The sequence below is a fragment of the Anoplopoma fimbria genome, chromosome 14 (genome assembly GCF_027596085.1).
Source record: "Anoplopoma fimbria isolate UVic2021 breed Golden Eagle Sablefish chromosome 14, Afim_UVic_2022, whole genome shotgun sequence".
Classification (NCBI taxonomy): domain Eukaryota; kingdom Metazoa; phylum Chordata; class Actinopteri; order Perciformes; family Anoplopomatidae; genus Anoplopoma; species Anoplopoma fimbria.
The window spans coordinates 10,131,979-10,153,787 of record NC_072462.1 but is presented as its reverse complement, the minus strand read 5'-3'; the positions used below and the strand labels follow the sequence as shown (position 1 = coordinate 10,153,787).

Below are 21,809 nucleotides of genomic sequence, written 5' to 3'. Positions count from 1 at the left end.
TGTTTTAAACCAAACCATGATCCTTTCCTAAACCTAACCAGAACGTTGTGTTGCATAAACAGGTATGTAGGAGAATGCAAAATAAAAGAGAAATTGTTTTTAAGAAATCATACAAAGCACTGTATGAGGATACATGGCATTGGAGAGTTTTGTCAATGCAATGTATCCTTGCCACTGTGGTGGGTCAAAATAAAAAGCACAAAAAGCTTTCTTTGTATCAGTGAGGTCCAAATTCAAGTGTTGCTGATATGAATAGAATTACAACTGACGGGCGACTGTGGCTCAGTGGTAGATCAGAGTTGTCCTCCAATCTGAGAATCTGCGATTCGATCCCAGGCTCCGGTAGTCCATGTTAATGTGTCCTTGGACAAGACACTTAAACCCAAATTGCTTAAGCAGTCTGTGCCAGCTATGTATGAATGGTTAGTTAGTCCTGATGGGCAGATGGCACCTTGCATGGTAGCCCCTGTCATCCGTGTATGAATGGGTGTTAATGGGTGAATGACATTTAGTGTTAAAGAGCTTTGAGTGGTCAGAAAACTAGAAAAAGAGCTATACTAGTACAGACCATTTACCACAAAGAGGCCTTGTCAGTATTTCTTACCGGCTCGATTCAATTACCTGTGCCGTGTAAATCTGACTGAAGGTAATCAAAAGCAAACAGACTCCCAGCCTGTGTTCACAGAAAAGGACAGAGCAGCCATCACATCGTTCGCTGTCAGCCGAGCTCTGAGTGAGCGCTTCATTTTAGTACTGTAAGCAGGCAGGCCTGTTCTGTTTGTGTATGTCCCAGCTTTGGAGTCAGCATGTTTGTTTTGTGGATTAAGACTCAAGTCAGGCCTGGGAGACTAAACCAAGCACAAACATAACATAAGAATGACCTCAGCAAAGAGCCAAGTTTGAAAACACGTTCAGATCAGTTGGTTTAACCGACATAACTTCCCGTAGAGCAACCATCACTGACCCAGCAGCTAAACATGCTGGCATGCAGCCAGAGTATCTTGTTATGACTTTTTAGCTTATTTTATTCACGGAGCAGGTCTTTCCTCCAGTGTTTATTAGCATTCTCTGAAGGATGAAGGATAAAGTAAGCTTGAGGCCAGAACTGGTCCTATAATGTAATTTATTACTTTTCAGTATACAGCATAGCCAGTTCAATCAGGAGAGACAAGTAAATGAAGAAAATATTATCTTTTATTATAAACAGATGATATGTGAAGATAAAGTTTAGTCTTAGGCGCTCAGACTCTACAGGGAGTTTTGTATTGGAGGGCTGTCCGCCCTGAGCAGCAGCAACATACAGTAAATCCCCCTGTGGGGTCCAGACACTGGTTGTTGAGGCTGATGACTCTGCTGAGACTGGTAGGCTGATGAAGCTGATTCAGACTGGGAGGTGAAGGGAGGTGGAGGGACGCGTGTAATGGCAGCATAAACGTACTAAATGGCATTTTTTTAAAAGAGACCTCAGCAAGATGATAGGCCAACAGTATAGGTGTGTCACTGTGTTCATGGATAGATGTGGGCAGCTGATATCAAGATTGACAGCTGCCAAATGAGGCCTAAGCATGTAAAAGTATAGTCTTCTTACTTAACTTAGGCCAGAACTTCATTTGTCTGGTGTTATCGATTAGTGTGACAGGTTTTATTATAATATCAAGCAACAATTAATGGAACTAATATACACATAGATTTTACGTTTAAAAAAAGGTGACTCAGAGTGTGTTGTGACTGCACAATGCATGGTTTTAGTACTGGGACACCCGAGGAGCTAATGATGGGAGTCAGCGTCTGCAAAGAGTGCTACAGGAAGTCATTTTCTACCAGCCGCCATCAGACTTTACAATTCACCCACTGTGTGTCCCAGCAGGGCCAACATTGATTCAGTTGTGGACCAACTGTTGTAGTGTATTTGAAAGCCACCGTACTCAGGTTGGGTGTTTCCAGTTTGAGTATGGTGCTTGTATGTCTCTTGTTTTCATGTATTCATCACATTATAGATCTTAATTTTTTGTCTTTGCTCTGTTAGCAGGTAGATAACAGTATTGCTCAGTTCATTCCACTTTCTTTTCTCATATTGCCTTGACAGTTGCCAAACATGTTCATGGACATTCATTTTTTCTGTGACCCTCTGATCTGTTTTCGTGTGCCAGATCAGATCTCCATCCAACCGCTTACATGAAATATCACATTCTAGCTTCATTCAGCACATTCACATTCACTTTCATCAATCATTTCAATTTTAATAACCATATGACCCCTAGTGGAACCTGCAGTAAAAAAAACTTTTCATTGTAAGAGCCACTACCGAATAGTAAAATTATTTGAATTAACATAGTTCATTTTGTCGAATAGTTGCACCAGCACTGACTTAGCCTTTTAGTCTTGTTGGAGCCCTGCAGGGCTGTTTTGGATGATGCACCCATGTGGTATTAGTATTTGTAATGAAAAGTGAAGTCAGTGAATGCCTCTAGTGGCAAAAATAAGTCCAACTGTATAGAAGTCAATGAGAAAATGACCCTACCGCTCACTGGACTTATTACCTCAGTAATTGCAATTGGACTGAATGCAAAGTCATACTTTCTGCGTGTCGGTGTATTCGTGTGACATTGATGTTGTCCACACAGGGTCTGTCCTCTGCTTGCAGCCCAATATGTGTAACTGCCCTGTGTGTACACATAGCAAGCCTGCAGACTTTTTTCCAGAAGTAAACTTAGAGCTCTACAGTTAGCCCAACACTTCCAGGGGACATGCTAATGACTTTTCCTTTACATAATGTTTTAAAGTCCTCATAACGAGGTATGGGGAGAAAAAGAAGTGTGTGTGTGTGTGTGTGTGTGTGTGTGTGTGTGTGTGTGTGTGTGTGTGTGTGTGTGTGTGTGTGTGTGTGTGTGTGTGTGTGTGTGTGTGCGCGTGTGTGTGTGTGTGTGTGTGTGTGTGTGTGTGTGTGTGTGTGTATTATTGGTATATTCTGGGTACAACATTAGAGCAAATTTTGATCCTGAAATGTCATTTTTAGCAGCACTAGTGTACTCGTTATAAACAGCTGGTTTTTGTACAGTGACCCCCTAAAAAGATCAATCTGTCAACATACGGCGATCCCAATTTTTCTATAATAAGCTAAAATTAGCCAATTATATATTAGCTCTGGTGAACATGTCAGGGTTATGGTATATAGACATAGGTATAAGTGGCTGCTGTAAAACTTATTTACCTCCTGGGATCAATAACGTTTTTAGTTTTCTCTCTTTTTTCTCTGCTTTGTAAAAGAAAGTGCCTGAAGCATTATTTCATTTTTTTCTTCAGGTCGCGTGAAAAAGGTTTCTGCCAGCCCTACCGAGGCATTGCCTGTGCTCGCTTCATTGGCAACCAGAGCATTTATGTTGAGTCTCTACAGATGCAGGGGGAAAGTGAGAACCGCATCACAGGTAAGAGAATCACCGGACTCTTTTAGTTGACGAACCGCACTGTTATCAATAAACAGCTGGGTTTAATTCTAACTACTAAAGATACTGGGGTTACAAAATAACATGCGGGGCACAGTTCAAATGTGTCTCTGTTTCCTCCCTCCAAGCCGCCTTCACCATGATTGGCACCTCCACCCACCTATCGGATCAGTGCTCCAAGTTTGCCATCCCGTCCTTCTGCTACTATGTCTTCCCTCTGTGCGACGACAGCAGTCGGGCCCCACGGCGGCGCCAGCTGTGTCGAGATGAGTGCGAGGCCCTGGAGAACGACCTGTGCCACGCCGAGTACACCATTGCCCGGTCCAATCCCATGATCCTCATGCAGCTGGAACTCCCCAGCTGCCACCTGCTGCCACGGCCGGGCACGCCCGATGCTGCTTCCTGTATGAGGATAGGAGTGCCACCGGAGGAACTGGGTCCATGTAGGTGGATGCTATGGCATGCACACATAACACATAATGATGGAAAAGCACCTTGCTGAATAATCACATTTTTCACAACAATTTTCAGCCAGTCTTACACTGTTATACTAAGTGGGCTGATCCATTTACAAAAATCTACAGATTCCGCGAAATTCATTCAGTCATTATATCAAAAGATTCACAACAAACCCAAAATACAACCAATCACTTTTGTGTGAGGCTGTTTCAGTTGGCATTGTTCCAACTCCCAGTTTTAAGTGGTGTAATAGACCATTTTACAGATGATGTCATCAAAATATGCCTGCACATGTTGGCAACAGAAGTGAACATTTTAACTGGACACATTTAATAGTCCACTTAGAATGGGTTACCATGTTACCCACCACAGGACTGACACTCACTGAACCAGCTGAAAAACAATAATGTCATCCCACAAAATGTAAGTCGCATCTCTTATAGTGTGTAGAAGGAACATCCACACTGAGTCGCTGTCTCCCCTACAGATTCGCCCACAGACCACAGCTGCTACAACGGAAGTGGGGCTGACTACAGGGGCACAGTCAGCATCACTATATCGGGTCATCACTGCCAGCCGTGGAGTTCTCAGTACCCTCACAGTCACCACCTGTCCAAAGAATACCCCAAGCTTTGGGGAAGTCACAACTTCTGTCGCAACCCAGGGGGCCAGATGCAGGCCCCCTGGTGTTTTACGCTGGACCCTCATGTCAGGGTGGACCTGTGTGACATCCATCCCTGCAGTAAGTACCATACTTCAACAATTGTACCGTTAAGAGTAAGTTTGAGTGTTTACATTTGAGGTTACTCTAACATAATGAGTTTTTTGACAATGTTTTTTGTGAAACACTGTGAATAAAAGACAAACCAGAGAATGTGATCGAGATTTGTGTGATGTTAGACAATTCTACCTTTTTCCACTGGCAGATACCACCCTTTACTGGCATATGCTGATGTGACACTCTTTTCGTATCATATGCAGACATTTCAGTGTATTGTTGTGGTGGCAATTAAGCTTTTTTCAGAGATGAACCTCTTATGTCAATGTAATGGCAATGTTAAATGTTAGTCTTCATTTCTAAGTAGGCACCTGTGTGACGTCACAGCAACAACTTAGTGAATTGTTTAAGGTGCAGTGTGAAAGATTTGGCGGCATTCAGCAGTCAGCTTGCAAACCGTTCTTATTGTCATGTGATTATACACAAAAATTCAAAACAAACTTATATATAACATAACACAACAGAAACAGAGGGAACACAATTCATTGATCTCCATTGATTTTGTATTGCGTCAAGGAGCCTCATTGTCACGTTGTCCGTTACAGTAGCAACAGATACTCTATAGTAACCAAAAAATGCATAAAAGCTGTGTGGTGGGATGCACTCATTATCAACTAAATTGAATGTGCACAGGTAGACATAGTTTGCTAAAATGTTGAGGCAATTCATCCAACAGTGATGTCTCACTCTGAACCACAAATGTGAAACTTGTTGTGACGCTAGAAATAAAGTCACAGAGACACACAGACATTGCCATTCATAGCCACGCCATTAAAGAAACAACAAGCTTAAACAGTCACAATAACAATATTTCCAGCACTCCCATTACTATTTTTACATTTCATAGATGCCAGCCACGTATATGAAATAATGAATATCCATCAAATTGCTTTACAATGGAAAACAGGAATCAAAGAGTCCCAAATTAACGTCTTGCCAATTTATGCTTGTGCTTTGTCTGACTTCAGAAAGCCAAAATTCTCTAATAAATAAGGAATTGATGAAAAATCTTGTAAGTTCTCAGCCATGACAAATATCACTGAGCATTGTGGGACTTACGCTAGCGGGCCAAGCCATAGCTTTGTCATGTAAACTTTGCCTGTTGGACAAAGTTTACATGACAAAACCATAACATTTGGAAACTGTACTTTATTTGTTTTTAACGCGTTTGTTGGCACATTACATTACCTAGCTATAAAGAACCTCTGATTTGAGCATTAATGCTGGCCAGATTTATTGGCTATTATGCCAAATGTCCACAGCTGTTTTTTAAATACCAGCAACAAATGTTATCTGTCAGTGGGAAGAGATATCAGCCAGTGGAACACCAGTGGAACACAGATGACAAGCCATTTTTCCATTCCGCCAGTAGACATAGCAGTAGTCAAAGAGCTTACCACTAAGAATCGGCTTACAACACAAGAGCAATATGCCATCAGTATGTCGGTAGAATGTAGCATCTGCCATTGAATGAGATTTCATGTATCAATCGCACAAGGCAGCAGTGGCAAACATAAGTAAGAATCAGCGTATGCCAGTGGGGCATACGTATCTGCCAGGGCTAAAATGAATGACATGCTGTTTTCTAAGTGTCAAAAGGCAGGGGCAATTGACTGAAAATCAGCATTGAACCAAGACTGACCAAACATTAACTACTTTTCTATCTCCACATTGCAATCTTTCAGTACTACAAAACAGATTAATTGACAGATTAACTTCTAGCCATCCTGGTCCATGATCAAGGTGGTGTAGTGTGAAAAATCAGGGTGGTGTAGTGCGAAAAAATGTATCACAACCCCAGGATGTTGTGATGTATGATGATCTTTTGTCAACATGGACGTCCAACAGAGTGTGTCACATTGCGGTGTGTGAACAACTGATGCTGCTACCTTTCATGTTTCATCATTTTCAGCAAATGAATGTGTGAAAGACCACTTGGACATCATCTTTTGTCATGATTAGACTTCAGACTGGAAAGGAGCTGTAATTAGAGACTCTGGGTAGCTGCATATGTGGTCTGTAGGACAGCACTGTAAGTGTTCAGTCAGCAATGTCATGAAGGATGTCATCCACAAGGAGGGCTCTCCCAATTAACACAATATTGTAAATGTGCAGCTGAAGCCTCAGATTCAATACCAGTCTAGTTACCATACCAGTTTTAGATGGAAAATATTCAGTGCTCAGGTTCTGGTGAATCAGGAATGTGCCTTACTGCTATAGTGAACAGTATACTGCCACCAGTTTCCATGGATTTCCTCTCAGCTTAACAGTCAGCCAGATGCTTTAAGGTTATTGACAGCTATAGTGGATTTGTCTGTAATGACAAAAAGCCTTTCACTTCACAGTTTTTAGATGTGTGGAAATACAGTTTGTCTCTTTGTTTTACTTTTAGCTAAAGATATTTAAGTCTCAATAGATCCGGTTCATTCTTAGATTTGCTTTTCAGGGGACAGGACACATGTGTTCCAGTAAGACCACACCAGCTGTAACTAATTAGAATCATATTCTTGCACCATGAGGGTGGATGTTGCTTTTGGATTATCCATGGTGATGTCATTATCAGTTGACTGATTCCAGTAGACTGATGTCCAACTGAAGCCTCAGTTAAAGGCACATTAAGTGTCTATTAGACAAGTGATAGCTGTTCTTTTAATTGTCATAGGGAAAAAACTATACACTACAGATTATGTATTCAAAGAGAAATCTAATGAGCACTCTTAATGCATTACATAATCAGAGGACTAAATTTGCTACTTTCTCTGTTGTTTTATTAACCCCAGAGCCCCCAGAGAACCCCAGGAAGGAGATCCTGTTCATTCTAATCCCTGCCATTGCCATCCCTTTGGTCATCGCTTGCCTCTTCTTTCTGGTCTGCATGTGTCGCAATAAGCAAAAGGAACCGACTGACACACCCATACGCTCCCAACTAAGCAGCTCACCTAGCCAAGACATGGAGCTGTCTCTGCTAAATCAGCAAAAACACCAGGTAATACACACACACACACACACATTAGCACTGTATTAGAAAACACAGCCCCTCCATTCTATTTTTAAATGCAAAATAAAGGATTAACCACACAAACACATTGAGGAATTTGCACCATTATATGTCCAAATAATAAAGGCTTTAAAGCTAGATTTAAACTCAGAGCCCCTCTTCAAAATGGGGCTAAAAGATTATTTGACAATGGTGTCAATTTAAGGCCTTTCACATAGTATTATCATAGTATTATAAAGCACTGCGCAGGTGTCTGATAAACCCTAAAAATTATAGATCAATTACTCAAACTCAGATCCGTTGATCTTATTTCATCAACGAATTGGTACCCGAAGCAGCACATCCCCACCAACGCAGATGCTTTTGTTTTTTTTAAGGCAGTGCCTGTTTTGGTCTGCACACCCAGTAATGAAAAAGACAGTGACCTCCGTACACCTGAATTATTAACAGTTGCATTCGGGTGCTAAAGTATTCCCTTAAGTTTTATTGTTGGCCATACACTTTGATAACATTAAAATGTATTTATTGCTTTTGTGGCTGCAGGGCAAGCTGCGGGAGATCAACATGTCAGCAGTGCGGTTTATGGAGGAGCTTGGCGAGGATCGTTTTGGCAAAGTCTACAAGGGTCACATGTATGGAACCGCACCTGGTGAGCAGGGCCAGGTGGTGGCCATTAAAACTTTAAAGGACAAGGTTGATGTCTCTCTCTGTGAGGAATTTCGCCATGAAGCCATGCTCCGTGTTCACATACAACACCAAAACATAGTTTGTTTGCTGGGTGTGGTCACCAAAGAGCAGCCAATGAGCATGATATTCACCTTCTCCAGCCTTGGTGACCTCCATGAGTATCTGGTGATGCGCTCCCCCAACTCGGATGTTGGCAGCTCAGATGATGACAAGACAGTCAAATCCACACTTGAGCAGGCTGATTTTCTTCATATCATCACCCAGATTGCTGCTGGAATGGAGTACCTTTCCAGCCAGCAAGTAGTCCATAAAGACCTTGCTGCCCGAAACATTCTTGTCTTTGACAAACTCAGCATCAAGATCCTGGATCTGGGCCTGTTCAGAGACGTCTACTCTGCTGATTACTACAATCTCATGAGCACAAGCCCTTTCCCCATTCGTTGGATGTCCCCAGAAGCTGTTATGTATGGCAAGTTCTCCACCGACTCTGACATCTGGTCTTATGGTGTTTTGCTGTGGGAGACTTTCAGTTACGGTCTGCAGCCGTATTGTGGCTACTCCAACCAGGACGTGATCGAGATGTTGCGCAGCCACCAGCTACTGCCTTGTCCAGATGACTGCCCAGCCTGGATTTACACCCTTATGCTGGAGTGTTGGAGTGAATTCCAAGCGAGAAGGCCTCGCTTCAAGGACATCCACACACGTCTGCGTTCTTGGGAAAGCCTGTCCAACTATAACAGCTCTGCTCAGACTTCTGGCACCAGCAACACCACCCAGACCAGCTCTCTGAGCACCAGCCCAGTTAGCAACATCAGCATGAGCACGGCGAATGCATCTCGTTACACCAGCCCTAAAAAGAGCTTGCCTTTCCATCAGCCCCAGTTCATGCCCATGAAGGGCCAAATGCATCGGCCGATGGTGCCCCAGCAGCTTTACATTCCCGTCAACGGATACCACCACATGCCAGCTTACCCATACCTGCAGAACTTTTACCCCATGCAAATACCCATGCCAATTCCCCACCAGCAGATGCACCACCCACCACAAATTGTTGCCAAAGCTGGTTCTCACCATAGTGGCAGTGGATCCACATCTACAGGCTATATCACCACTGCCCCTTCCAACACTTCTGTCACAGAGCGAGCGGCTTTGCTAAATGAGGACTCCAAGGCCAATAATGAGGACTTGGCTGACAGGCCATCCCAGGATGAGCTAGACCAAAACAAGGACTTGTTAGTGCCTGAAACAGAATTGCTGGGCGACATTGACCCTCCACAGACTGACGAACTGGTGATACACTTGTCGGACACATAATTGTGGTTCTGTTTGAAGAACACTAGAGCTGAAATTTTTCTGTGAGCTGTGCTTGCCAAAATCTAATGAGCAGCATAAAGTGAATTTAGACACTTTGTGGAACAGTGACTGAATGTTTTCTAGAAGTTTCTTAGATAGTGCTGACACAGACTTGAATGTCAAGTGTGTCTCATGTTTGTACCTCTCAAACTCCTGCATCAATGATTAAGCATAATTAATCATGCAATCGTTTATAAACCTTTTTGTGATGTTGCCATTTAGAGGGATTTATGTTCTTGCCGTTGCTGTGCAACACAAAACATTTTCTTATCCACAAGTACTTTAGGTTGCCTTGCCTTGATGGAAGATATTTTCACCTGCCAGCAAGGCCATTCACTGGGAGGACATAAGGATGGGATTCATGCCCCCATCGCCCACTCTCCCACCTCGGATACCACACCCCTCTATAGAGGCATCACAACCTTTTCGCTATTCCAGCCAAAGGTCAGATGGTCCCTCACCCTCTTCCCACCCACTTGCAGTGCTAGTTGTGTTTATGGGAAGACACAACCAAGGCAGGGGTATTTCTACCAGAACCCAGAACTTAACCCAGCTGTCTGTAGTGGCATTTTGCTTGTGCATAACTTGTGCACTGCTTAATGACATTTCTGTTTTGTTTTTGAGGTTATTATTCTATGGATTGTGAAAGCCACAATCATAGATCAATAGAATGTATGATAAATAGATATTCTGTAGGAGTTTTAAAAACAGTCTATTTGTAACTTTGTTAAGAAACAAAGAATGAGAACCGAGAATCTCTTTTTTTCACACCATTGACTTATTCCCCACGAGGTTGATACTTTTAACATCAAATTTGATAAACAAATTGTGTGGATTTGTTATTATGTACTTTGGTTTGAAGATTTTATTTGTTTATAGTTTTTCTTTATCTGTGATGATTCCTAAGCCTGGTCTTAGTACAATGTCCTTTCTAACACATGTTTGCTTTGTTTAAGTAGATTTTTTGCTGACCATGTAATGTAAACATCCATCTATGGCATATGCAATAAAGTCATATAAATAAAATGGTGTATTTCCCTCAATTAGAGAAGAAATTGATGTATTTTCACTTGTCGTTGCATGTGCAGATAGTCAAATATATGGTACACTGTGCAGTCAATTTAAATTAGGCCAAAAAATATACTTTGTAGTGAAGAAATACTTGTATTGCTGATACCAATAAAAGAATGTAAACAACACATACTGTACCTTTTTGCATCTCATCCTTGAATGTGGTTGTTGGCTTATGGAAGTGTGGAATTCTGTCCACGTGATGCCGAGATTGTAACCCTTTATTCTGTTTAAAGACGGACCTGGCTTTATCACACTACAATGATTTTGTTTTAAAACAGTGTTTAAAAAAAACAACAGACAAGCGTTTTGACAAGCGTTTTAGTACAGTTTCAGAAATATTCCCTTCCCATACTACCACGCTTGAAAGCACTGATGACGTAACCATTTACGTACACTGGGATCACCAGATCAAGCCCCCAGTAAAAGTGCTGGGTTTTGAAGACAACTTTACATAGTGGCCAAACGGTTGAAAACGTTGAAACGGTTTTCCCATGGACTTGGGAATGAGCTGTCTGTAACTCAGCAGATTATTTTTGAAGTAAATCAACTTTCCGGCATAGACACATGAATAGCCCTTATTTAAATGATTAGGTCCTGAAAGTTGTAATATACTCTATATAGTCTGCTGTATGCAGTTATCTTTATACATCCATGGCCCAGACTTAAAAAGGCAACCTGGAGTTTTCCAACTAAAGCAGCAAGCAAGTGTGATACAAAAACAAGAAATAAATGTACAACAAGTAAAGAAGGGATGCACCTAGTCAGCAACAATGCAAAAGTACAATGGTACAATATAGACAGAACTAATAAAACTCACTTGTTATACAGGTTTGCAAAATTGCAGCTATAAGTCAGACTGCACAATAAACAGGAACTAAGAATGGCAGACAGTGGATGTCCTCTTTGACTTGAAAGACCACAAAATGTTTGCCAGAAGCAAAAGAAGGCAGGAACTCACAAACAACTGAAAAACAAACCATTCAATCTGGGGAAGCCGCCTGTAACTAAACCAGTCTATTCAAACATTTGCAATGTGTAAGAACAGACTCCAGGGCCAAACACATTTAAACTGTCCTGACCTATTTAACCATTCACACCAGAAAACCATGCATAAAACTGACCCAACTCAAGAAACAATATGGTTGGGTAAAAAAATTAACCCAGCTTGATTAGCTGGTGCTAATGATGCCTTTTTGCCTTTATGATTATAATCAAATAATAATGAATTGTCATGCCCCGTGAGGTGTCGCACATAATTTAGTTTTATAACCTACAATGACAACAAAAAATGCTTTTCGCAAATTGCTTTTCAAATTTTCCAATGGTGCATGAATTATTAGGAAATGCAACAGCGTTTTATTGTATTGCCTGTCCGAGTGCAGTGACTATAACGTATCGTGTCTATCATAAAGCACTTTGTTCAGGATGTACAGTGTGTAGAAATGGCACAGATCCCAAAGCAAGCATTCAATTCAATTCAGTTTATTTTGTATAGCCCAGAATCACAAATTACAAATTTGCCTCAGAGGGCTTTACAATCTGTGCACATGCGACATCCTCTGTCCTTCCCTCACATCGGCACAGGAAAAACTCCCCTAAAAAACCCCTTTAACAGGGAGAAAAAAGGAAGAAACCTATGGGAGAACGACAGAGGAGGGATCCTTCTCCCAGGATGGACAGAATGCAATAGATGTCACGTGTACAGAATGAGCAGCATAACAGAGATACAACACATTCAATGTATATGACATAAATGATTCATATAATAAGACTACTTATAATAACAGCAGCAATTATTACAGTAGAATTATAGTTATGAAAATAGGGATAGTAATGTGATTAATAATAATAATCGAAGTAGCAGTGGGTGTCAGTCGGCTCACAGCAGGAGGCACGACTACGGTCCAGGTACCACAACGATTCATGGAAACCTGCAGAATGAGAAAGCAAAAGGGCTTCAGGGTGGAAGTAAAGCTAAAATGCTTAATGGTACAGGTAATAGTGATAGTAATGTGACTAGTAATAATAATGGTGGTAGCAGTCGGTGTCAGCAGGGCCGTAGCAGGATGCACGACCACGGTCCAGGTACAGTCACGATTTAAAGAAGCCTGCGAAGCGAGAAAGCACAAAGACTCCAGGGTACAAGCAAGTCCATAAGCGTAATAGTACAGGCAATAATAATAGTAATGTGACTAATAATGATAGTGGTAGTAGTAGTGGGTGTCAGCAGGGCCTCAGTAGGTGGCACGATGACAGTCCAAATATAACCCCGATTCCTGGGAACCTGCGAGGCGAGAAAGCACAAGAACTCCGGGGAAGAAGCAAAATCAGTAATGTGCATAAATAGGAGATTAATACATAAAGATGGAGGTAAATGGTAAATGGACTGTACTTGTATAGCGCTTTTCTAGTCTTCCGACCACTCAAAGCGCTTTTACATTACTAATCATTCACCCATTCACACCCATTCATACACTGATGACAGGAGCTACCATGCAAGGTGCCACCTGAACATCAGGACCCTAACTAACATTCATACACATACATACACCGCAGGAACAGCCTGCAGGAGCAATTTGGGGTTAAGTGTCTTGCCCAAGGACACATCGACATGGACTGCCGGAGCCAGGGATCGAACCGCCGATCCTCTGATTGGGGGACGACCCCTCTCCACTGAGCCACAGAGCCACAGCCGCCCGGAGGGAGAGAAGAGGAGAGAGGAGCTCAGCGTATCCTAGGTAGTCCCCCGGCTGTCTAGGCATATAGCAGCATATCTAGGGGCTGGACCAAGGCGAACCTGAACCAGCCCTAACTATAAGCGCTATCAAAAAGGAAGGTCTTAAGCCTGCTCTTGAAAGTGGTGAGTGTGTCTGCCCCCCGGACTGAAACTGGAACCTGGTTCCACAGAAGAGGAGCCTGATAACTGAAGGCTCTGGCTCCCATCCTACTTTTATATACTCTAGGAACCACAAGTAACCCTGCATTGATTGAGCACAGCTCTCTAGTTGGGTAATATGGAACTATAAGTTCCTTAAGATAAGACGGTGCCTGGCCAGTTAGAGCTTTGTAGGTAAGTAAAATAATTTTTAATTCTATTCTTGATTTAACAGGGAGCCAGTGCAGAGAAGCTAATACTGGAGTAATATGATCTCTTTTCTTAGTTTTTGTTAGAACACGTGCTGCAGCATTCTGGATCAACTGTAAAGATCTAAGAGACCTATTAGAGCAGCCTGATAATAAGGAGTTACAGTAATCTAGTCTAGAGGTAACAAATGCATGAACTAGTTTTTCTGCATCGCTTTGAGACAGGATTTGCCTGATTTTCGCAATGTTACGTAAATGAAAAAAGGCTGTCCTTGAGATCTGTTTTATATTCAATTCAATTCAGTTTATTTTGTATAGCCCAGAATCACAAATTACAAATTTGCCTCAGAGGGCTTTACAATCTGTGCACATGCGACATCCTCTGTCCTTCCCTCACATCGGCACAGGAAAAACTCCCCTAAAAAAACCCTTTATATAAGAGTTAAAAGACCTGGTCAAAGATAACTCCAAGGTTCTTAACGGTAGTGCTGGATGCTAGAGCAATGCCATCTAGAGAAACTATATCGTTAGATAATTGAATTCGAAGGTGATCTGGGCCTAGTAGGATAACTTCTGTTTTTTCAGAGTTTAACATTAAGAAGTTACAGGTCATCCAGGTTTTTATGTCCGTAAGACATGCTTGAAGTTTAGAGAACTGGTTAGTTTCGTCTGGCTTAATTGATAGATATAACTGGGTATAGCATGACAAAAGTATTTACAAAAAAAGACCAGCAGGTGTCACACTGTGTGAACCTCCATATTAACAGCTTTGTACACTCAAGGTCTCAAAAATAAATGGAAATGTGGATATGTTGACAGCTGAACGAACACAAGGCGTTTATGCAGTGAGTAATCTACAGAAACAGTGAGTGTCATATGTAACGTCTAGCAGTCTACAGTAAATGTGTTTGGGAGTATCAGTAAGAATCAAGCTGTCCCTGTGATTATGTGAATTTAATTTATAACTGGCAAAACACAGTGTTAATCTGGAGATGGGTTAGACATTCACCCTACCTAATAATGGTCTAGTTGAAATAACCCCCTAGTTCTCATGTCTACTCAAGCAGACTACATTCCAATTTAGCTTAATCTGAGTTGAATGATGAGATGTATAGCCGCATGTCATCATTCCGCCGCTGGCTGTCGAGGTGGTGTCCTGCAAACAATGTGGGCTTCGTAGACAATTGGCATACTTTCTGGGGAAAACCTGGTCTGATTAGGAGAGACGGCATCCATCCTACTTTGGATGGAGCGGATCTCATCTCTAGAAATCTGACCCAGTTCATTAGTGGACCTAATCCATGACCCAGAGTTCAGACCAGGAAGCAGAAGCAGAGTCGCAGTCTTTCACACCTCTCTGCGCTTCCTTTGGAGCAGTTACCCACCCACTTACCCACCCAAAACCCTATAGAGACTGTGTCTGCCCCACGGCCACTTCAATTATTTAAAGTCAACAGAAGAGGAGTTATACAAAATAACTTAATAAAAGTTAAGGCAACCAATGCAACAGTGCATCAAAACAGGACAATTAAATGTGGACTCTTAAATATTAGATCTCTGTCATCTAAGGGTGTACTTGTAAATGATTTAATATCAGATAATCATATTGATTTATTTTGTCTTACTGAAACCTGGCTGTGTCATGAAGAGTACGTTAGCCTTAATGAATCAACTCCTCCAAGTTATATTAATACTCATATTCCTCGAGGCACAGGCCGAGGAGGTGGAGTAGCAGCTATCTTTGACTCAAGCCTATTAATAAACCCTAAACCTAAATTAAATTACAACTCATTTGAAAGCCTTGTTCTTAGTCTTTCAAACCCGAGCGGGAAAGCATTAAAGTCAATTTTATTTGTTATAGTGTATCGTGCACCAGGTGCGTATTCTGAATTCCTATCTGAATTCTCAGAGTTTTTATCTAGTTTAGTCCTTAAGACAGATAAAGTTATTATTGTAGGGGATTTTAATATTCATGTGGATGTGTATAATGATAGCCTTAGTACTGCGTTTAGTTCATTACTAGATTCTATTGGCTTCTGTCAGTGTGTACATAAACCGACTCACTCTTTTAACCATACCCTCGACCTTGTTCTGGTTTATGGTATTGAAGTAGAAAATGTAATTGTCTCTCAACAGAACTCTCTTTTATCGGACCATTTTCTAATAACCTTTGAATTTGTTCTACCAGAGTGTACGCCATTAGGCAAAAGTTTCTACACTAGATGTCTATCTGATAATGCTGTAGCTAAATTTAAAGAAGCGATTTCTTCAGGGTTTTATTCAGTACCATTGCTCAATATAACAGAGGACTCCTACGCTAGCTTTAGTCCGTCTCAGATTGACCATCTTGTTGATAGTGCTGCATGTTCACTGCGAATGACACTGGACTCTATAGCTCCTCTAAAAAAGAAGCTAATAAAAGAAAGGAGGTTTGCTCCATGGTATAATCCTCAAACCCGCGATTTAAAGCAAATATCGTGAAAACTTGAAAGGATATGGCGTTCCACCAATGTGGATGAAGCGCGGTTAGTCTGGAGAGACAGTCTTAAAATATATAAGAAGGCACTCCGTAATGCTAGAGCAGCCTATTACTCAGCATTAATAGAGAAAATAAGAACAACCCTAGGGTTCTCTTCAGCACTGTAGCCAGGCTGACAGAGAGTCACAGCTCTGTTGAGCCGTGTATTCCTATAAACCTCAGTAGTAGTGACTTCATGAACTTCTTTAATGATAAGATTCTAACTATTAGAGAAAAAAATTATAATCTACTGCCCTCAACCAGTACCGATCGATCCACAGCTGTAGAACCTGAAATATATTTAGATGGCTTTTCTCCCATCGACCTTCAACAATTGACTTTAACTATTTCTAAGTCTAAACCTTCCACCTGTCTCTTAGACACGATTCCGACTAGGCTGCTTAAGGAAGTTTTACCTTTAATTAGCAATTCTTTATTAGAAATTATCAATCTGTCTTTACTAACGGGCCATGTACCACAGGCCTTCAAACTAGCTGTAATTAAACCTCTTCTTAAGAAACCTACTCTTGATCCAGAGGTGTTGGCTAACTATAGACCCATATCTAACCTTCCGTTCCTCTCTAAGATCCTTGAGAAAGCAGTAGCAAATCAGCTCTGTGACTTTATGCATAACAATAGTTTATTTGAGGATTTTCAGTCAAGATTTAGAGTGAATCATAGCACAGAGACGGCACTGGTGAAAATTACCAATGACCTTCTAATAGCTTCAGACAAAGGACTTGTCTCTGTACTTGTATTGTTAGACCTTAGTGCTGCATTTGATACCATTGATCACCAAATCCTATTACAGAGATTGGAGCATCTTATATGCATTAAAGGAACCGCACTTAGCTGGTTTAAGTCGTATTTATCAGACCGATCTCAGTTTGTATATGTAAACAATGAAAGCTCGATGAAAACCAGGGTCAGTCACGGAGTTCCACAGGGGTCTGTTCTTGGACCTATTTTATTTACCTTATATATGCTTCCCTTGGGGAATATTATCAGAAAACACTCAGTAAACTTTCATTGTTATGCAGATGATACCCAGTTATATCTATCAATTAAGCCAGACGAAACTAACCAGTTCTCTAAATTTCAAGCATGTCTTACGGACATAAAAACCTGGATGACCTGTAACTTTTTAATGTTAAACTCTGAAAAAACAGAAGTTATCCTACTAGGCCCAGATCACCTTCGAAATCAATTATCTAACGATATAGTTTCTCTAGATGGCATTGCTCTAGCATCCAGCACTACCGTTAAGAACCTTGGAGTTATCTTTGATCAGGATCTGTCTTTTAACTCTTATATAAAACAGATCTCAAGGACAGCCTTTTTTCATTTACGTAACATTGCGAAAATCAGGCAAATCCTGTCTCAAAGTGATGCAGAAAAACTAGTTCATGCATTTGTTACCTCTAGACTAGATTACTGTAACTCCTTATTATCAGGCTGCTCTAATAGGTCTCTTAGATCTTTACAGTTGATCCAGAATGCTGCAGCACGTGTTCTAACAAAAACTAAGAAAAGAGATCATATTACTCCAGTATTAGCTTCTCTGCACTGGCTCCCTGTTAAATCAAGAATAGAATTAAAAATTATTTTACTTACCTACAAAGCTCTAACTGGCCAGGCACCGTCTTATCTTAAGGAACTTATAGTTCCATATTACCCAACTAGAGAGCTGCGCTCAATCAATGCAGGGTTACTTGTGGTTCCTAGAGTATATAAAAGTAGGATGGGAGCCAGAGCCTTCAGTTATCAGGCTCCTCTTCTGTGGAACCAGGTTCCAGTTTCAGTCCGGGGGCAGACACACTCACCACTTTCAAGAGCAGGCTTAAGACCTTCCTTTTTGATAGCGCTTATAGTTAGGGCTGGTTCAGGTTCGCCTTGGTCCAGCCCCTAGATATGCTGCTATATGCCTAGACAGCCGGGGACTACCTAGGATACGCTGAGCTCCTCTCTCCTCTTCTCTCCCTCCATCTTTATGTATTAATCCCCTATTTATGCACATTACTGATTTTGCTTCTTCCCCGGAGTTCTTGTGCTTTTTCTCGCCTCGCAGGTTCCCAGGAATCGGGGTTATATTTGGACTGTCATCGTGCCACCTACTGAGGCCCTGCTGACACCCACTACTACTACCACTATCATTATTAGTCACATTACTATGATTATTGCCTGTACTATTACGCTTATTGACTTGCTTGTACCCTGGAGTCTTTGTGCTTTCTCGCTTCGCAGGCTTCTATAAATCGTGGCTGTACCTGGACCGTGGTCGTGCATCCTGCTACGGCCCTGCTGACACCGACTGCTACCACCATTATTATTACTAGTCACATTACTATTACTATTACCTGTACCATTAAGCATTTTAGCTTTACTTCCACCCTGAAGCCCTTTTGCTTTCTCATTCTGCAGGTTTCCATGAATCGTTGTGGTACCTGGACCGTAGTCGTGCCTCCTGCTGTGAGCCGACTGACACCCACTGCTACTTCGATTATTATTATTAATCACATTACTATCCCTATTTTCATAACTATAATTCTACTGTAATAATTGCTGCTGTTATTATAAGTAGTCTTATTATATGAATCATTTATGTCATATACATTGAATGTGTTGTATCTCTGTTATGCTGCTCATTCTGTACACATGACATCTATTGCATTCTGTCCATCCTGGGAGAAGGATCCCTCCTCTGTCGTTCTCCCATAGGTTTCTTCCTTTTTTCTCCCTGTTAAAGGGGTTTTTTAGGGGAGTTTTTCCTGTGCCGATGTGAGGAATGGCTGAGCGATATGGGAAGGACAGAGGATGTCGCATGTGCACAGATTGTAAAGCCCTCTGAGGCAAATTTGTAATTTGTAATTCTGGGCTATACAAAATAAACTGAATTGAATTGAATTGAAAGAACAGGTGGCATTGGACCTCCGTAGCCCTTATAATTTCATTAAGCACAGTTATATCTATAGCTTAGAAATTCAGCAAATAAATAAAACTTTTATGTTTGTAAAAAAAAACTGAATATCTGTATGTTTGTCTGTGTTAAAACATGTATTGAATATGCAACTGACATAAGGTACAGACAGTCATTTTAATTCATTCAAAAGTGAACATCAAACACATCTGTAGACTGTGCCATGGTAGCCATAGACATTACATGAAGTCTCTCTTGTTAAAAACAGAAAGAAAGAACCTGAACTTTTTCTAGTTAAACAAACATGAATTCTAGTTAAACAAAGAAAGACATACCTGAAGTATTTTAAATTAAACCCTTAAATTAAAGGCCAGGACGGCAGACAGTGCAGCCACCTCTGTATACACAGGCTGCTGCCTGGTGCTCCACTGTGGAAAATGGTTTTATGCCAAAGAGTGACACTGTAAAAGAGGCGGCCACTTCTGAGACAAAGCAGTCTGCAGCCTCTGGAAAAAGATCTGCTGGGAGTTTATTAAGGCATCAACCCAGAGCCAGTTGATTGGGGATACCATTGCCTAAATAATGCACCTCAAACAGTCCCGGCTAGGCAACATGGATAAGATCTGATCTCACAACAATTTTACCAATTCTTGTCTGTTGCCATCTGTTGCTGTTTTTAATAAGATAATACATAAATACATAAATACATTTGTATTTTTATTTTTCAAAAAGTAAAGAACAAAACAAAATATCAACCTCAATTTCAGTTTTTTTGCCCTAAATTAAAATTCTGTGTCATTCGACCTGCTTGGTTGGACTGTGCTGTCATTTCCCTTTTTCTGCTTTACATACAAAATAATGTCGCAGTGTCAGCATTTTCCTTTTCTTTTGTTTTCAATTGTATATTTGGTATTGAGATCATCACAAAAATGTTAGTAATCAGATATTATCTTACTTCTCATTGTGATACTTGGATTAGGTTACTGATTTTCTAACAGGAAATTAGTAATTTTACCGGATTACATTTCTAAAGTTACCCTCCCAATCCTGCATTTTAGATATTTATTATTTAGAAATTTTGAGTAGTAAATCTCCATACTCAATGAAAAAATCTTTAATGCCTTATTCCAATAATAAGGTTAGAAAATGTGGGCTAAACTTTGCGGTCCAGTTGCGGTCCATACCTGATCCCTTTCCAGTTTATTTCTGCTTATACCGGGGTTTTTTTCATTGTATGTTGTTGTTATGTTTTGTTAAGAAACGTTGAGGGAAAAAAGATTGTTAGATAGGAAATACTCCACTGTTAATCCTCTACTGTGGGTTCATGTAATGATGACTTGATCCACCTTTGTGTGAATGTAATGTGGAACAGTGATATGCTACAATGGCTGGCTTCAGAAGCGGGGCTCACACTCAAACAGGCTTAAGAAAGGACACATTTGCAGCAGCCATCTTAACTCTGAACTCCAGATACAAGTGGCATTTAAAATCACACCAGCTATCCAACAGTGAACCCTAGAGGTGTTTTGAAGTATGAGCAAATGAAATGATGCAACACAAGACAGAATTAGATGGAAAGGGTCCCCCTCCCAGCCACTTGGATTAGATGACTCGATCTGGGCTGCACACATGTACAAAAAATATTTTTAAAAGGATGATGCATCGTATACTGCAGAGTATATTGTAATGGATCGAAGTGAAATTCTTTTACCATTTATGGTATTGTGTTGCTTTCACAAATTATTATTTTGTCTTTGTTATGTCTTTGTAATTATTTTTCTTGCTCTGTTAAGACACAGCCTACTGATTTCCCACTGGCCTGTTTTACATTTTTCGTATTGTCTCATTTTATCCAAATTCTTTGAATAATATAAACATATTTTAACATGTTTTTATTCTTCTGGATTTAAACTTTACTTGAAAAAAAAAATCCCTTTTATGATTGTCCTTATTAGTAATATAAGTAGTAGTGCAGCAAGTTGCTTAAGTTTATACATTAAATCATATTCAATTAAAAAAAGTTGGCTGGTAAAGTTCAATCTATTAATGTAACGCAGTGATCAAACAACATTTGATATGCTAGATATAAACGAAACAATCAAGTTCGGCTGACTACATATCTGATTATATATTACACGCCTTCATTTAAAATACTTTAGTACACATACTTCCAGTACTACCAATTTACTGTACATGAGTTAAACATTGCCTATTGTGAAGGTGCTTGTTTGTGTGTTAGCAGTAGCTAAACATTAAATATGAGTCTGTTAAATGCCGTAAAAATCCTGAAAATCCACCTACTGTGTTATGAACCAACGTACATAAAAGCACCACGCGCGTTGATTATGACCACATGCATTATTCTATGAGATTTGAGATCTCTTTTGAAGCCAACAGTCATTGGCTAAAAAAATAGAAAATGCCGCGTCCCGATTGGCTGCGGTAGCTGTCATTCAATTTCAAGCTGCCAATACACTTAACCGCTGACCTACTAACAC

At 40.7% G+C, this 21,809-nt stretch overlaps 1 protein-coding gene across 1 annotated transcript in view; it reads left to right on the top strand.

The window, feature by feature from the left end:
• The window catches only part of ror2 (receptor tyrosine kinase-like orphan receptor 2), a 28,755-nt gene extending 17,868 nt beyond the window's left edge, over window positions 1-10,887 (top strand). The window contains exons 5-9 of the mRNA XM_054613046.1: window positions 3,304-3,425; window positions 3,572-3,886; window positions 4,390-4,644; window positions 7,461-7,666; window positions 8,222-10,887. Coding sequence (XP_054469021.1) covers window positions 3,304-3,425; window positions 3,572-3,886; window positions 4,390-4,644; window positions 7,461-7,666; window positions 8,222-9,679 — 2,356 coding nt within the window. The 3' untranslated portion in view covers window positions 9,680-10,887. The remainder of the gene's footprint in view (window positions 1-3,303; window positions 3,426-3,571; window positions 3,887-4,389; window positions 4,645-7,460; window positions 7,667-8,221) is intronic.
• The last annotated feature ends 10,922 nt before the right edge of the window (window positions 10,888-21,809 follow it).